Source organism: Miniopterus natalensis, chromosome 7 (assembly GCF_054644295.1).
Source record: "Miniopterus natalensis isolate mMinNat1 chromosome 7, mMinNat1.hap1, whole genome shotgun sequence".
In the NCBI taxonomy this organism is placed as follows: domain Eukaryota; kingdom Metazoa; phylum Chordata; class Mammalia; order Chiroptera; family Miniopteridae; genus Miniopterus; species Miniopterus natalensis.
In genome coordinates this window covers 10,720,882-10,737,775 of record NC_142087.1, presented here as the reverse complement: position 1 = coordinate 10,737,775, position 16,894 = coordinate 10,720,882, and the positions used below count along the sequence as shown (strand labels likewise).

Genomic DNA, 16,894 nt, shown 5'->3' with positions numbered 1-16,894 from the left:
TGCAAAGGTTTATCAGAATAGTGTATGAGGCTGCGGGCTGATCACTGGGGAGCAGCCTACAGAGAAGCGCGAGGTACTTTCAGTGCAATGTGAGTGGGTCCATTTTACTGGAGCACTTGATGAATCTGGCCAGCAGCAGTAGGCAGAGAGGTTGGAAAGGTAGCAGAGGCCAAGTTGCACCCTTGAATAGTGGTCGGCTCCCTTTGCAAGACAGGGGCAGCTGTGTTTCCTGTGTTGTATTCAGAGCTCCTTTTCTTCTCCTGCACTTTGTATGAGAGCACATTTTCTTTTTTTTTCTTTTTCTGTGACTAAATCACACTTCCCAGGGACACCGAGCATTTTCTGATTGCAGCTGTAACAGCCTGAGTACCAGCTGAGATCTTTGTATTAAGCAGCTCAGTGGGGCTACCCAGGCCAGTAGAAAATTGGAAGTATTGCTCTAAAAAGCATTTTCAACAAATAATTATTTTGTTCTTGAAATTTTTACTGCCTCGGTTTGTCGACTAAGAGTTTGGGAGTGATTGGACTGCTTGGAGCTATTTCCATTTATGATCCTGGACCTGAGTTAGGGGGTACTGTCATGCTGACGAATCTTACCCCATTCTCTTCCCCTGTGCCTTTAAAGATTGCTTTTATTTTTTTAGGCTGATGTGGTCATCAAGTTCCCTGAGGAAGATGCTCCATCGACTGTCCTATCCAAGAACCTTTTCACCCCCAAGCAGGAAATTCAGGTATATTTCAAGAGGCTTCTCCAGTAAACATGAAGAAATGGGCACAACAAGAGGGCAGCAGACCCCTGGATGGACGGTGGCTCTGGTCCCTTCTTTAACCTTTCTGTATAATGCTCTATAGTTCGGTCCTTGCCACCCTGTGAATTAGGCAGAGCAATTATCAGTCCTGTCGTAAACCTGAAAAAACAGGCTCAAAGAGCCTAGTGACCAGCTCCCAGAAAGCAGATAGTCGGAGATGATCTCAAAACCCATGTTTGTTTTTTCTAAACATCCAGGAGGTACAGCCCTGAGATCACTGCTTGACAGCAACAGCAAAGCTGGACTTGGCTTTCTTTCTGTCTGCTCCTGCATAAATCAGGGCTGATGGGGCTGACAGGTGGAAAACTCATCTGGGACCATAGGGCTTTCCTCCCCGAGGCAAGTTCTTCCTCTCTTTTGGGATTCACCTTCTTTGCACACAAATATTACCATCCCTGCCCAGCCTAACTAACAGGACTGCTGTGAGGATCAAAATAATGGATAAGACTTTAAAAAGTTTCTAAAGCACTTTACAAAATAAACACAATAATTATTAAATGGTTTGAACACTGATTGAGAAAACTGAGGTGATCCACTCAGCGAATTATTTTGCATTCATGAGGAATAATCTTACTGTAGTAATGTGGAAACCTATGTATAAAATAATGTTGAGGTATTCCAAGTAGACTACATACTCTTATTTCACTATTTTTTAAAAAAAATACAAGGGCCCAATGGGTAGAGTAGTAGGACTCTGTTAAAGAGAGTGAGGCTAACACCAGTTAGCTGACTAAAGTTGAGGAGTGACATATGATGGATAGTACCAGCCTGGGGGCCCAGAGCATTATGAAATCCAGAGTTCTGCCTTGCCTATGTCACTCAAGCCATCCATATACCTGGGCTTCCTCTTTGATACTAGGCAAATGCCACTTCATGAATTGTGTTTCCCCAACCTCTAAATGGCAATGAATCTTTGAAGGGATAAAGAGGATTGAACAAGTGGTGAGCTGGGACTAGTGTAGTGTCTTTGAAAGGAGACCTCTGGGATTAGAAGCCAGCGTTGAGAAGAGGCAAAAGGCCAAGTGGCCATTCATTGCCAAGGGGTTTTAGCCTCTGGAAAACAGTTCTTCATCTTGACTGTCATTGGCATTTTGGTCTCTGGTAAACATGGCAGCCTGCTGGGAAGGTCATATTCTTAATTATTCTTGATGTGACTTATTTTGGCAGCACCTGTTCCGCGAGCCTGAGAAGAGGCCCCCCACAGTGGTGTCTAATACATTCACTGCCCTGATCCTCTCACCCTTGCTCCTGCTTTTTGCTCTGGTAAGTAGCTGTAATTAGCATGGGCAGTGTGTGTCTGGTGCCAGACTCAGCAGATGTAGCTGTTCCAAAGGAGGCTTTGTGCTCTGGCCTCAGCACAGCTTCTAAGGGGTCCAGCAGCTGTGACCTGCACCGATGGTCAAAAAATTTTAGAATAACTAAAATTCCACACTATGGGGAAGTAGCCAAATAAACCACTCCATCAACAAGGGGCATGAGAAAGTACCTAATGGCCTTTGAAAATGATAAAAGTGTATGGACTTGGATGCTCTCTTAAGGAAAGTTCAGGTGAAGTAAAGTGTGAAAAAACCAAGACCCAATGCCTATAGTTATATAAAAATCGAGTACAGAGGCTGTGCATTTCAGCACTGTTTGGAGCATAAAACTATCAGCAACCTAAATTCCTCATTAAAGCAAATGTTAAATAAATTATGGTACATCCATACAGTGGAATAATATGCAGCTTATTAAAAGAATGGATAGAGCCCTAGCTGGTTTGGCTCAGTGGTTAGAGCATTGGCCCGAGGACTGAAGGGTCCTGGGTTCAATTCCAACCAAGGGCATGTGCCTCAGTTGCAGGCTTAATCCCTGGCCTTGGTCAGAGTGTGTGCGGGGGGCAACCGATTGATGTGTCTCTCACATCAGTGTTTCTCTCTCTCTCTCTCTTTCTCTCTTTCCCTCTCCCCCTTCCACTTTCTCTGGAAAGCAATAGAAAAAATATCCTCGGGTGAGGATTAAAAAAATAATAAGAAGAAGAATAGATTTATATGCTGATATGACAAGATTGCCAGGATGTCCTGTTGAGTGAAGAAGGCAAGGGCTTCGGGTAGGGTCACCTCTAAGGAGAGGGCTTTTTAAGGAGTATAAAGAAAGGAAATTTTTACCTTTTATACTTTAAAGTACTATTCAAATTTTTTTTCTTACCAATTGATTTTTTTTTTCTCTTTCTTTTTTAAAAAAATATATGTTTTTATTGATTTCAGAGGCAGAGAAGGGAGAGGGAGAGATAGAAACATCATTGATGAGAGAGAGTCATTGATCAGCTGCCTTCTGTACTCCCTCTGCTGTGGACCGAGCCCGCAACCTGGACATTTGCCCTGTCTGGGAATCGAACCGCGATCTCCTGGATCATAGGTTGATACTCAAGCACTGAGCCATGCCAGTCAGGCTTTTTCTTTTTTTAAAAAAATTATAAGCATGGATTTATATCATCAAAGTACTGAAAATTTTGAGAACTGTATGGGAAACTCATTAGATCTTACTTTTGGAAAATTGCCTGTGTTCTTAATTCATTCGTAGATATTAATAAAATAATTATTGGTCAGTCTAAATCTGAAAGGCTTGCCACAAATTTTCAGAAACCAGACCCTAGGGTATGGACACCTGTTGTCACATTTGAGTGATCAGAATTTCAAAAGGCAAGGAACCCACAGCAAGAGCACGCATCCTACCAGCTGCCAGTGCGTTTATCTTACCAATGCTTAGAGAAACTAGCAGGGATGCCAGTTACTTTATCACGAATGCAGTTTCTGACCTTTCAGCTTCTTGGTTCACCTGTTTTAAAATAGAAGTTTGCTGTCATTAAAAATGATGTTCAGGTTTGAGTTATCCAGCACATTTGAGAGCAGGTGTTGGAATGCCTTTCTAAAGAAGAAAAGAGAACAGTTTTTCTCGAAGACTTATAATAGGGTAGTTGTCACTTGGAAAAATTCCCTGCCCATCAAGTATGCATGAACTTTTAAGCCCTTAGGACTGTTCATTGGACTAGCGTTGACATGCCATGTGTTGCCTCCCTTTCAAGTTGTAATGTCTTTTTAATTTATTTCTCCCCATCGTTTAGTGGATCCGGATTGGTGCCAATGTCTCCAACTTCTCTTTTGCTCCTAGCACGATTATCTTTCACCTGGGACATGCTGGTAAGCGCTCCCGGCTGCTAATTCCATTTAACCTCCTCCGTCATTTAGCCTGCCCACGCAAATGCCCTGTTAAGTAGACCCACAACCTATTAACTATAATGACTTAATAGTATAACATTTCCCTCTTCCTCCTGGCCTTTTAGGACGGTTAATATGATGATAAACCTGTTTGGGCCATCAGCTTAGAACAGCTGTCATTATATTGGGTTTCATTGTACTAGGCTGCTGTTGGCAGGCCATTTACCCTCATTTAATAGCCCTGTTCATTTCCAGAGATTACTCACTTATTGTATCTTTACATTGAGCCATCTTCCTGGATGAAGAGCATTAATGCAGTTTTCAGAGGTTATCTTTCCCCAAGGTATCGATCTTCACGTTTGCTGGCAGCTGTGTCTGGACAGTAATAGAAAACAGTTTCTTCCACAGTCAGACACACTGCCCTGCCCTGCATTGTTCTCTTGAGAACTTAGAACCTAAAGGTAACAACACTGTCAATTCACACATCAGCTAAGCATTTTAGAGACTTCTGACACCATTGGATCAGTGGTGCCTTGCATTTCCCTTCCATATTCTTTTCTAATTTCTTTGACACTTTCAGGAGACCCTCTTGTGTCCACAGTGTGTGGATTCTGTAGGGGTCCACAGATGAATCCCTTGAAATTCTAGGCAGATGTGTGTCTGTTCTTTTCTGGGGAAAGAGAGGGTATGTAACTTTGATCACATTCTCACAGTGCCCATGACCTCGAAAATGTTTGAGAACCCCCGCTGTAGTTCATCCATCATCCTTCCAGGCAAAATTGACAGATGATCTTTCTGTCCAGCCCAGTTACTGGATTTGAGTGATAGGCCTCCCGGGTCAGGCTGAGAACAAAACATGAATATAAATTTGTTTAGAGCAATGACTTTTCTTGCCAGAATGCTTTGTGTACACATTCTCTCATTTGAGTCTCATCTCAACCCTGATGGGGGTGACTGGGGCAGGAATTATGATCCATATGTGACATGAGAGAATTTAGGCTCCGAGAAATTAGGTGGATGGAAGGGCAGACCTGGACCGGAACCCTGGGCTCAGTGCACAGGGCTAAACCCTTTACCTAAGTCTAAGTCTTCGGTCCTCCTTGCTTCCCTCCTAGTCACAGTGGCAAATATCCTTAAAATTTTCTTAGTAAAAAGGAAATTATTTATTTAATCATGTATACTTTTATTCAGAATTTGAAAAATAAAATGAGTCCCAAATATAGTAGTAATGTTTGAAAAAACAAATATAAAAAAACCTATGTTAAAGAAAATTGATGTGAGCCAGAATGTGGAACAAGGTGTATAAAGTAGCTGAGGTCTGGTATTTACCTCTGGATTTCTTGGTAGCCAGGTTTGAGAGGCAAGTGTATTGAGTTACCTATCGGATAAAAGGAATAAAACAATCTGGCCTAGAAATATAGACCTTTTTAGGGCCCAGCAATCACTGCTCCTAGCTGTCTTCTGCCCCAGCGTGTTGCCACTATTTCATTTAATTGACTATCATGGCGCCTGTTCTCATAGCTATGCTGGGGCTCATGTATGTCTACTGGACTCAACTCAACATGTTCCAGACCCTGAAGTACCTGGCCATCTTGGGCAGTGTGACGTTTCTGGCTGGCAATCGGATGCTGGCCCAGCAGGCAATCAAGAGGTAAGGCTGAGGATGGGTCCTGGTCCCAGAGTGGGATTAGAAATGTTTTTGTCAGCTCTGCTCCCCCAACTCTCTGAACAACGGTATATGGCAAAATGATTTATATCCTTAGGGATAAGTGTGACAGGTTAATCCAGCCCGATACAGAAGCCTTTTTAAGTCAGAAAAGGGCCTTGGTAGTCAGCTTTAAATGTTTTAAAATCACAACCATTTGTACCCTGACACATTAGAATAAGAGAAGACAATAATTGTTTTATGAAGAGTAAAATGGATTAGAACATGTGGCAGATTGCTGTTAATGTGCTGGTTGTATAAAAATGTTCTCTGCTGCCATAGAGAACCTGCCCTCCTCCCCTGCCCCAGAGAGTTACTCCCCTGTAACCCCCAACAGGCTCCCGGAACTTTTCCTCCTGATCATGAAGGTCCATGCTCTTCTCCCAGAAACTGCCACACTGCTCAGTAGTCCATACCACATCCCCGAGAACCAGACAACCTTAGGATTACACAATGATCAGATCTCATGTGATGGCAGCTTGACTTTCGAACCTACATTAGTGGCATATTTAAATGTCACAGAGGTGTTTCTCATTGGTTTGACTTTATTAGAACTTAGGTGATTTCAGCCATGTAAAGGTCAGTAAGAAAAGGTCAGGCTTGATTTCACCTTTGGAAGGTAGCATTTTCAGACGTGTCCTGCTTTCTCCTCTCCAGGACTTTTGCTGGAAGAATGTAATTCAGTAGTGTGCCCTCCAACACGGCTGCTGATTATGTTGGTCAGATCAGGGAGAGGCCTTCTCAGGCACCATGAGTGGGCAGGAGAGCCACAGGTCTCATCCCTGGCCAGGTCCCCATCGTGAGCTTTCTGAGTGCCTCATGTGGAGACCCAGTCCCGACGTGCTCCTGGACTTCCCTGTAGTAACCCAGATTCCACCAGAGCTTCCCTTAGCACCAGCAGTGGCAGCTGTGCACTTTGCTGCCCCTCCAGCAGCCTTAACTTGGCAGCTGTGCATTGCACCTGAGAAGGAGCCAGGGACTTGGCTGTTTTTTCTAACCAGAGCCATGTTCCTTTACAGCAACTAGTCCAGGCCCAGGGAGCTGAAGGCCATACTCCACTGAGTTCTCTTATTTCTGGAAGTTGCCTACACAAGACGAACAAAATCAAGGGGAGATGAGGGTGGAAACCATTTGGTTTAGATCCTGCTTAGCATACATTCCTAATCTGGATTCCTAAAATTGTGTACATTTTCTGGGGAAAGAGACCATGATTCTCATCTCCTCTCTTCCCCCCACACATCCCATACAGAAAGTTAAAGCCCATTCTTATATTGCCATCTGTGTGAGTCCTAGAATGAACTGCACCACTGGGAAAGTCAGTGGCCCTAATGGAAGCTCTGGTTGGATGTTTCTTTCCTCAGCTTATTTCTTTTCTCACTGTCCTTTCTTGATTCTCAATCCCTCTTTCCTTTGGCAGGATCGCTGCAGAGCAGAGCAGTAGATTGGCAAAATATAGGACATTACGGTAAAGATGAAGGGTGGTCTCGTCCCAGAAGCAGGGCCCCTTTCTCATGCCTGCCTCATTGCATGTCAACTGCTTACCCAGTATGCAGCCCACTCGTTCCTCCCCACCCATCCCTAAGCCAAAACTGAGCCCTGAATCCATTTTCCTACTTCCTGGTTGTGACTGCCCTGGGGTAAAAAGCCGAAGCCCCTTGAGTTAGCCCAGCAGAGGGGATAACTTTGCAGCAGAGCAATCTAGACCTGGCTTTAACTGTGTGACTGCACCCTCCCTTACGTCTTGGGGTACTATTTATTTATTTATTTAAATGTTTCTTCTTAATATATCTTTATTGATTTCAGAGAGGAAGGGAGAGGGAGAGTTGAAACATCCATGATGAGAGTCATTGATTGGCTGCCTCCTGCACACACCCTGTTGGGGAATCCTGACCGGGCATCAAACTGTGATTTCCTGGATCCTAGGTCAATGCTCAACCGCTGAGCCACTCCTGGCCGGGCAGGGGGTACTTTTTGGACAATACCCCCTCTCTCTGTGTTTATAGGAGAACAACAGAGTTGAGATTAAGACAGGTCCAGCCTTAGACTTCTTAAAGGGGACTCCATTCAGAACATCTAAATTCATTACATGATGGTCTGATGGCAAATCCTGGCACCTTTGTCACTGTTCCTAGGCCTTTCTGTATCACTGATCTTCGGTTGGACCAAATGGTTGGTTTGGTGAGACCCTAAATTATTAACTAATGGCCACAGAGCAAAGCCAGTATAAGAACCCAGGTTCCTAGAGCTTAGGATATGGGTCAGGGCTGCTCCCTGTGTGACTGACATGTCATGTGAAATATCACCCATTCTCCACACAGGTATTAGCCCTAGAACATGGATGAAGTGGAAGCGAGGTGAAGGGAGGGGAGGAGAGAGAGTGTCTGATGCTTCATTGGTCAGCTCCTCTGGACCAGGGAAGGGCAAAAGTTTTCTGAAAAGAGCCAAATTGTACTTTAGGCTTCACAGACCATATGGTCTCTGTTAGAGCTACTCATCTCTGCCACTGAAATGTGAAAACAGCCACAGACTATGAAAACAAATAACATGGCTGTGTTCCAGTAAAACTTTACTTATAAAAACAGGCGTTGGGCTGGATTTAGCCCATGCGGCATAGTTTGCTGACCCCAGTACTAGACCAAAAAGAGGAAGGAGGTATTTGAATTTTCTAGTTATGTTCCCTCTCATCCCTTGCTGTGGAAATGGCTTTTCCTGCCAGAGCAATGAAGCCATCTAATTTTTAATCCTCGGGAAATAAGCAAAGTCAACAAAAGCATAGAATGTAGAGCCTTTTCACTGATACGTGAGCATAAACTTGAACTTCTGGTCTTCAACACAGAAAGAGATGACATTTGTGTTGTTTTTGTGTTGTTTTTCCCCCCAGGTTTAATTTATGTACAATAAAGTTCACTCTTTTTAGTGCAGAATTCTGTAAATCTTGACAGACTTATACAGTAGTGTAAACACTACCTCAATCAAGATACAGCCTATTTCCACACTCCAAACAGTGCCCCTGTGTCCCTTTTTAGTCAGTCCCTCCTTCCCACCCTCATTCCCTAGCCTTTTCCATTTGGTTTTATCCTAAATTATATACTTGCTCTATCTGAGATTTGCTTTCAGAACTGGTCCTTTCTCCTAAATACTGAGCTCTTTAATTCTTTAAAGTAACTGGATTTGTTTTGTTTTTCTTGATTTTTAGATAGTCTGCCCTCACCCTGCCCCCAAATCATACTGCTTGAAAGAGAGGAAAGTCACTGGATGATTTGGTTGTTGAAGACCTCCTGAGGTTGGGATGTAGGATTTTAAAGGGAAGTCTCTGGTAGCTAGGTGGTTTGATTTGAGGATATACATTGATTTGATCAGGCATAACTTCTCAGCCAGGATAGTCTTGTGGGTTACTACCCTTCCAGCTGTTCCGTTTCATACTCATGCTGTCCTTTCCATGTGAACATTTTAAAGTATCTGAGAACCTCTGAGTGTTGGTAGGGAATTAGGGGCACTCACTTCAGCCCTCAGGATTAGTTCTGTGCCTGCCCCTGCCCCTTGGAACTGTTGAATTGGATTGAAGCCAGCCATTCTGCGAGACCATGCCATCACATGGGCCCTCACCACGTGCTAAGGCCAGTGTGTGTGTCAGCACCCTGCCTCTGCTCGCCAGGGCCAGCAAATCACTTGCTGCTGTCACCCTCCTGGTTGCATGGTGTCTGTCTAACTTGTCATGTTCGTTCTTGTGTTTCCCCATTACTTCTTGGAGGCTAGGGAAAGGCAGCCTTGGGGAAAGAAGGAATAAAAAGATCGAGTATTTCTTTCCCTCTTAAAATTTTTCTGTGAGCTGATTCCCATTTTTGAGAATCATTCTTTCTTAGGTTTAGGCATAGCTTCTGACCATTGGCAAGAACATGACCACATGCAGGTTTCTGTACTGAGTGGTCAGAATGTGGTCTTCCAAGCTACATGGGGGCCAAATGTTGGTTGGTGGACATGGAGTCTGGGAAATTGAAGATGAGCATTCTTTAAACCTTATCAAAATTTACAGTCTTGTCCTGGCTGGTGTGGCAGCCCATCATTGTTTCATTCTCATATTGATGTTTCTCTCTCCCTCTTGCTTCCTCTCTCTATAAAAATCAATTTAAAAAATTTTTTAAAAAATATATCTTTATTGATTTCAGAGGCAGAAAGGGAAAGGTAGGAACATCAGTGATGAGAGAGAGTCATTGATCGGCTGCCTCCTGCACTCCCCTGACTGGGGATGGAGCCCGCAACCCGGGCATGTTACCCTGTCCAGGAATCGAACCATGATCTCCTGGATCCTAAGTTGATGCTCAACCACTGAGCCACACCCGGCTGGGCAGTAAAAAATCCCAAAAAATTTGCACTGTCTTTTTGGCCTTGCACTGTGAGAGGTGTGTGCCTGGAATTACCTCATCTCCTTAAATTTTCACATACCATCTTCTTTCTTAGTTATTATCAGGTTTGTTTCACTGTTTTTATTTAAGTTATCAGTTCTAGTTTGAACTAGCTGTCTTACACTCTTGTGAAATGTGAGGGGGCAATGAATAGAAAAATGATTATTCCTTTATTAATGGGATTTTAGAGTGGTAGAGTACTTAGGTCTCTTGTCACCAGTTAGGAATGCTGACAGGGAATTAATTGAAACCCTCAGTAACTTTGTATTTGTTTCCATTTTCTTTCAGAGCAGCACATTAGTTCCAGAAGACAGGAGACTGAGCCCTGAAATGAATGTCGAGAAGAGGGGTCAAGAACAATTCAGTTTGAAAAGAGGAATGAAGAAAACTTTATTTAAAAAGAAATAAGTCTAAATTGTGGTCGTACCTTTTTTGCTTGTTTTTCTATTTCCCAGTACAGAGCAGAGTCCTGTGAGCCCAGATATTCTGTCTTTGGCACGGTGCCCAGCAGGATGCTGTGAATATCCTGAACTTACCCAGGTGGATGTGCTTTGGAATAAAGGGAATGATGGGAACAAAGGCCCGACTGAGAGTCTGTTCTAGTACTTGTGGACTGATGGGACTCCTGGGTACATGCATGAGGATGTAGTTGGGAAATATTATTGATGTAATGGCCAGGATGTCCTTCTCACCTAGAAAAGCCATGTCCCGTCTTCTCCAGCCCTGGATATCAGCCGTCAGCATAGGAGCACTATTGTTATCCGAAGGTTCTGCTTTTGCCTTAAAAGTTTGGTGTCAGCGTACAGTGGGAAGGAAAGGGAGTATTTCAAAAGAAGGCTGACCAATGAGTTGTCTTAGGCTCTTAGAGGATCACACACATCTCAAGGATGCCTCTTTTGAGGTTGTACATGGAGGTTATATAATATCACTCAGCGAAGTAATGTTGAATGGTGTGGTTAAGTGTATAAACTTGAGTGTCAGGCAGACCTGCTGTTACAACTTACTAGAGTGAAGGACTTTGGGCAAGGGCCTGAACTTCTCTAAGCCTCCTTTTTTTCTTCAGCAAAAGAGAGATAATAACCTCATCTGGCTGAAGGAGTTTCATGCGTCTAAAGCAGTTGGCTCAGTGCTTGGCATCTTTCCTAACTGGCCCAAAGTTATGTACTTTGGCTCATTGCTTCTAATTTAGTTAATTGAAATATAACCCATACATTTAGATAACCTTTTTTTTTTTTAAATATATCTTTATTGATTTCAGAGAGAGGACAGGAGAGGGAGAGAGAGAGAGAAACATCAATGATGACATCAGTGTTGATCGAGCCCGCAACCCGGGCATGTGCCCTGACCGGGAATCGAACCCCGATCGCCTGGATCCTAGGTCGACGCTCAACTGCTAAGCCACGCCCGGCCGGGCTAGATAACTTTTGAAATGCAGCTAATCCTAACAGTATTGAATTTGGGGGCAGAGATTATTTTATTCAGATTGTTTTCCAAGCCGGACTTCATTGCAGTGAGGAAATGGGGATATTTGATTGGGGAAAAACAAAAGGGGGTACTGGCACTGGAACTTGGGCTAGTTCCCAGTGAGATTCTGCAGACAAGAGGGCCATGTCGGCAATTGCTGGGGTGCCTCTAATATGGGAAGGAGGCCTCAGTTCCCCAGACATTGCACGCTGGTGGCCCATAGGTATGTTTTATTTGACCCACAGTGTTTATTTTTTAAATTGAATTAGTAGCTAACACTTACAAATTGAGAAAGTTCATATAAAAATCTAGGCTTGGATGCCTGGCCGGGCGTGTCTCAGCGGTTGAGCATCGACCTAGGATCCAGGCAATCGGGGTTCGATTCCCGGTCAGGGCACAAGCCCGGGTTGTGGGCTCGATCAATGACTGTCATCATTGATGTTTCTGTGTCTCTCCCTCTCCTTTCCTCTCTCTGAAATCAATAAAGATGTATTTAAAAACAAAAAAAATCTAGGCATGGGGTTTTGGGTTCAGAGTTGGCAACAATCAGCTGGAACTGAACAGCAAGCAGCCCCTCCCCCAGGTGAGGCCAGCACTTCCCAGTGTGCCAGAGCCCCATCCCTCACAGGTGTCAGTCCACATACCACAGGTGCTGTTCCACCTGCCAACTTCACTCCTGTGCACATATGACTGGAAGCCTTGCTTTTTTTTTTTTTTTAAATATACTTTTATTGATTTCAGAGAGAAGAAGGGAGAGAGAGAAACATCAAATCTGAGAGAGTCATTGATCCTCTGACTGGGAATCGACCTGCAATCTGGATCATAGGTCAGTGCTCAACCACTGAGCCCTGTCGGTGGGGCGAAGCCTTGCTTTAAAAAAGTTTTAGCTTATCCCAGCCTGAGGAGAAAAGGTTATGTTGTTCTCCCATTGCTGTTGGGTGGCTTCTGGTGTCCTTAGGTTTGCTGGGACCTCAGCTTAAAGTGGTATGGAAGGGATGAGAGCAGGGGAGCCCACCCTGCTGGTTACACCTGTAATCCGACTACAGTTCGGGAAGACAGACCTGATGAGGCCTGTGGAGAAGGGGAACTTGGGTCTGATGATACAAGTGCTGTGGCTGGAGGAAAGAAAGTCCCCTGGAGAAGGGGTTGGCAAGGCAAGGCTGGTTCACGCTGGCCTGCAGACCCAGAGGGATCTGGAGAATCCAGCAACAGCAGACATTTGCTCCGTCCCAGGCTTGGTGCCGTGTCCAGAGCTACAGCAGCGAGCAGGGCAGGTACATTCCCTGCCCTTAGTCCACTTAGAGCCTGGAGGGGGCAGGAAAGGGAGCAAAGTGATGACAAACTTGAGAAAGGCTTCAAAGGAAGCAGTTTTTATCCAGAGGGTTGGGTAAGCTGAGCTGAATGAGATCGGGAGGACCAGAAGGAGCCTTTGCAGGGCTGGGGACAGTACTCTAGGCAGAGAATTAACATGCAAAGGCTCTGAGGCAAGACCTTGGCATGTTGGAGCTGAAAGTAGGTCAGTGCGACTAGGGCACAGTTAGCAAGGAGGAGAGTATCCTCAGAAGCCTGAACAAATAGGCTTTTTTTTTTTAATCCTCACCTGAGGGTATGCTTTTACTGATTTTAGGGAGACAGAGAGAGAGATACATCAATGTGAAAGAGAAACATCAATCTTGCCTCCAATATGCATCCTGACCAGGGATCAAACCTGCAACCTGGGTATGTGCCCTGACGGAATAGAACCAGCGACCCTTCTGTGCACGGGATGACTCTCCAACCATCCGAGTCACACAGGCCAGCACTAAATACTGCTTTTAAGGGCTGTGGTGAAGAGAAGAGATTTTACTTTAGGACCAACAACAAATTTTAGGCAACTTGAATTTTATGCTGGGATATAGCAGAGGCAGAAACTCGTACATGCTCTTTCTGGGCTCCCACCTGGTGAGGCATTTTGAAGGGCCCTTAGCTCCCAGCTCTGAAGCAAGGCTACAGGGCAGAGTCAGGGGAAGGCTGGAGCTGACAATAGGCCTAACTCCTATAGCTAATGAAATCCACTGGATATGGCACTCAAATTATTCACCACTGATGAGGAATCTTTGCTTGACCAAACTTTAGTCAGGCTCCCATACCTTCTTCTAGGCCCATCTGTGCATTTCAGTATAGAATCTAGTTTTAGCAAGAACCCTGCTGAGTCAGCTTAACCAGAACCCCCACCCCACCCCTCGATATCTGATCACCAGTCCCCAATTGATATCTGATCATCCTGACCTGCCTTCAAGAATCCTGTTAGGTCATTTTTAGCCAGAATCCTACTGACCCCTGACATTTCCTTTTCAGTTTCCATCCACTGATTCCCCACCCAGCTCCTTGGCTATATGTTCCCACCTGCCTAAGCAGTATTTGGAATTGAGCTGAATTCTGTACTGAGGTCTCTTTTGCCCTGTTGCAGTGTCCTGAATAAAATCTCTTTTAACCACTTTTACTACTGTGCATCTCTGGTTCTTCTTTGACCCCACAGTAGTTCTGGGCCATCTCTAAGGAATACTAAGCACAGCAGTTTAGAGTCCAACTGACCTGCTCTGAATTCCCTAGTTCTCTGTGTACACTTAGGCATCTTTTTTTTAACCTTTCTGGACCTCAGTTTCCCATCAGTAAAAATGGGAATAATACCTCTGAGGGCTTTCTAAGGATTGAGCTCACACCCAAAGCACATACCACAGTACCTAGCACTTAGCATTGACTCTGCACCGATTAGTGTAGATATTGTTATGTCCTGTGTGGTGTTAGCTGGAGCCCAGGAAACAGTTTGTACCAGGTCCATGTTTGTTTAATTTGACTTGATTGCCCAGCTTGCATTTCCTGAGGGGCCTGGGGTCTTGAAACAATAAAGCAGTACCCCGGAATCAGGAATCAGCTCCTGCTTTGCTCCTTCCAGCTGTAGGACCTGGCTGAGTCCCCTGACCTCTCACCTCCACTGAGGACAGAGCCGTGCTCTGCCTTGCTCCAGAGGGCTGTAGTAGGGAATGCATGGGAAACCTCTTTGTGAATTTTAATACAAACATAGGGGATTATCATTGAAAGCAGCGAGTCTCCCATTGATTAGAGCATTTCTTTAGGGGGGAAAAAATAGCACTTCCTTGTAAGTAGGACCCCCACGGGATGGGAAGCTCCCAGCACCTCTGTGGAGAGGGGTTAAGTCTTTTAAGTCTCCATTAGTGTCGCCATTAATGGTGATAAAGCACCGGAATTGTTGCCATCATGGTTATAATGGCATTCACCTCCAAAACCGCAAGTAGCAGCGGGTCCCAGTGACCATTGTTTCATTTGAAAAACTAATTGGAAGCTGAGAGAGCCCTTAGTGTTTGCTTCTGTGGGGACAGGCTGAGGAAAGAGATGAGCAGGTGGGTCCGTCTGGGGGATGGAGTGGGCTTGGGGCTGGCCCAGGCTGTCCCCCATTCAGCAGTCCCCTCCCCTGTTCCTTGGCAGGTTCTCAGCCGCCTGCCTCTTAGTTGAAGTGGACTGCCTGCCTGCCCTCAATGGCAGGCCTTTACCTCTGGAGGGGGCTTTTGTTTCCCCATTGTTCGTATTGTTTCCTCTGCCACAGTGGCCCCCTGCTGAGCCTTTCACATTGTTTCTTGGAAAGTAAACTGGGCTTCCAGGGAGAGAAACCCTGTGAAGAACCAAGGCGGCTTTCTGTTCTGGTGCTGGGAGACAGGTTCACGGGACTGCATGTCCCCAGCTGGAAAATGATGGGGGTGGCATTGCTCATCTCTGAGTCCCCACCAACTCTAAAATGCTGTAATTCTACTTTTAATCAAAATAGACATCATCCAGAGTTTTCACCTTTTTTTTTAAGATTTCATACAGTAAAATATACAAATCTTAAGTGTGCAGCTCAATGAATTTTTATTTCTAATGACACTGGTATAACCATTATCTAAATCAAAATATAAAACATTTTGATCTCCTTAGAAAGTTCACAGATTCTAATAAGAGGCATAGGAAGGGCTGGTGATGTGTGGAAATATCTGGCCCAGGTAAAACAGTTTGTGAATAGAAAAAATTGAGTATTAGCGTAGTTAGCTAGATACTAATGAAAGAAGGGAGCAATGGGAATCTGACATTATTAAGCCTAATAAACTGGAAAGCTGAATCCAATATTGGGCCTGCTTCACTAGGAAGCTACAGCTTCACACACTCCCCAGGGCAGTTCCCTGCAGATTACTGGGGGTGGGGGCGATGGGACAGAGCAATAAAGGGAAATGCCTCTGCTGGGTGCATGATGGCAACCAAAGAGGCCTGTCTAGCCTGGGAGAAGGATCAGATTCGAGAAGGGACAGAGCCGCAGAAGATCTAGGAACTGTGTTGGTTAGGAGAGCCCAACGCAGCCCGCGAAGGACTGAGAAGCTGATTAGCTTTAAAGGGCGCCTGGTCCTTCCCAAGCCCAAGATAATATAACCCAAGCTTAACAAAGCGCGCTCTCACCCGGTAACATAAACTTGCCCTGTTGGCTTGTGTTTTCTCTCCATACCAGCCACGTGGCCCTAGGAGCCACCTGGGAATAGACTGTGAGCCCGATGGGGGCGGAAAAAGACTGGACTGGACTAAGCTTTTACATGGACTGAACCAAAGGTGCAAAGTGCCTGGACACTGGTTCTGTTTCTGGGCCTGATAAAGACAAGGCTGGGCTTTTTCTGTGGCAGGAGGGATGGAGGTGAGACACTGGGAACCTGGGGGGCAGCCTTCTGCTTCCATCCAAGTAAATCTTACTACCAGATCTCATCCTCCCACAGGTGAGTCTACCGAAATGCTTTCCTCCCAATTCCATGAAAAAACATTTCCACCGGCAGCAATCACGGACATAGGTACCTCTGGTCAGTGGCTTCAGTTCTGTGTCCTTTTATAGCAAAATCAAAAGAATTATCTTTACCAGTGCTATCCAATAGAAAAGTAATGCAAGGCACATGGGTGATTTTAAGTTACATAGTAACTACAATAAAAAAGTAAAAAGGAAACAGGTGAAATTTTTAATATGTTATTTAACCCAATATGTCCAAAATATTATTTTAACATAATCAATACAAAAAAATTTTTGAGCTATTTTGTATTCTTTTTTCATATTGTCATTGAAATCCAGTGTCTATTTTACACTTAATGCACATCTCAGTTTACACTAGCCACATTTCAAGTGTTCAGTACCCTCCTGTGGCTAGTGGCCACCATATTGGACAGCTGGGTCTATACCCACCAGCTCTAATTCCTCTCCTACCATTTGCTCTTGAACCCACTCATGTCAGACTTTTGCCTTCACCGCTCCAC

General features: G+C 44.7%; 1 protein-coding gene across 2 annotated transcripts in view; it reads left to right on the top strand.

Annotated features, from left to right (window-relative positions):
• The window catches only part of RPN2 (ribophorin II), a 50,925-nt gene extending 40,234 nt beyond the window's left edge, over window positions 1–10,691 (top strand). The window contains exons 13-17 of one of the 2 annotated variants that reach the window (XM_016219325.2): window positions 645–731; window positions 1,977–2,072; window positions 3,910–3,985; window positions 5,525–5,654; window positions 10,400–10,691. In XM_016219325.2, coding sequence (XP_016074811.1) covers window positions 645–731; window positions 1,977–2,072; window positions 3,910–3,985; window positions 5,525–5,654; window positions 10,400–10,412 — 402 coding nt within the window. In that variant the 3' untranslated portion in view covers window positions 10,413–10,691. Of the gene's footprint in view, window positions 1–644; window positions 732–1,976; window positions 2,073–3,909; window positions 3,986–5,524; window positions 5,655–7,125; window positions 7,193–10,399 lie in introns of those variants that run through there. The other variant, XM_016219323.2, reaches the window with a different exon arrangement.
• The last annotated feature ends 6,203 nt before the right edge of the window (window positions 10,692–16,894 follow it).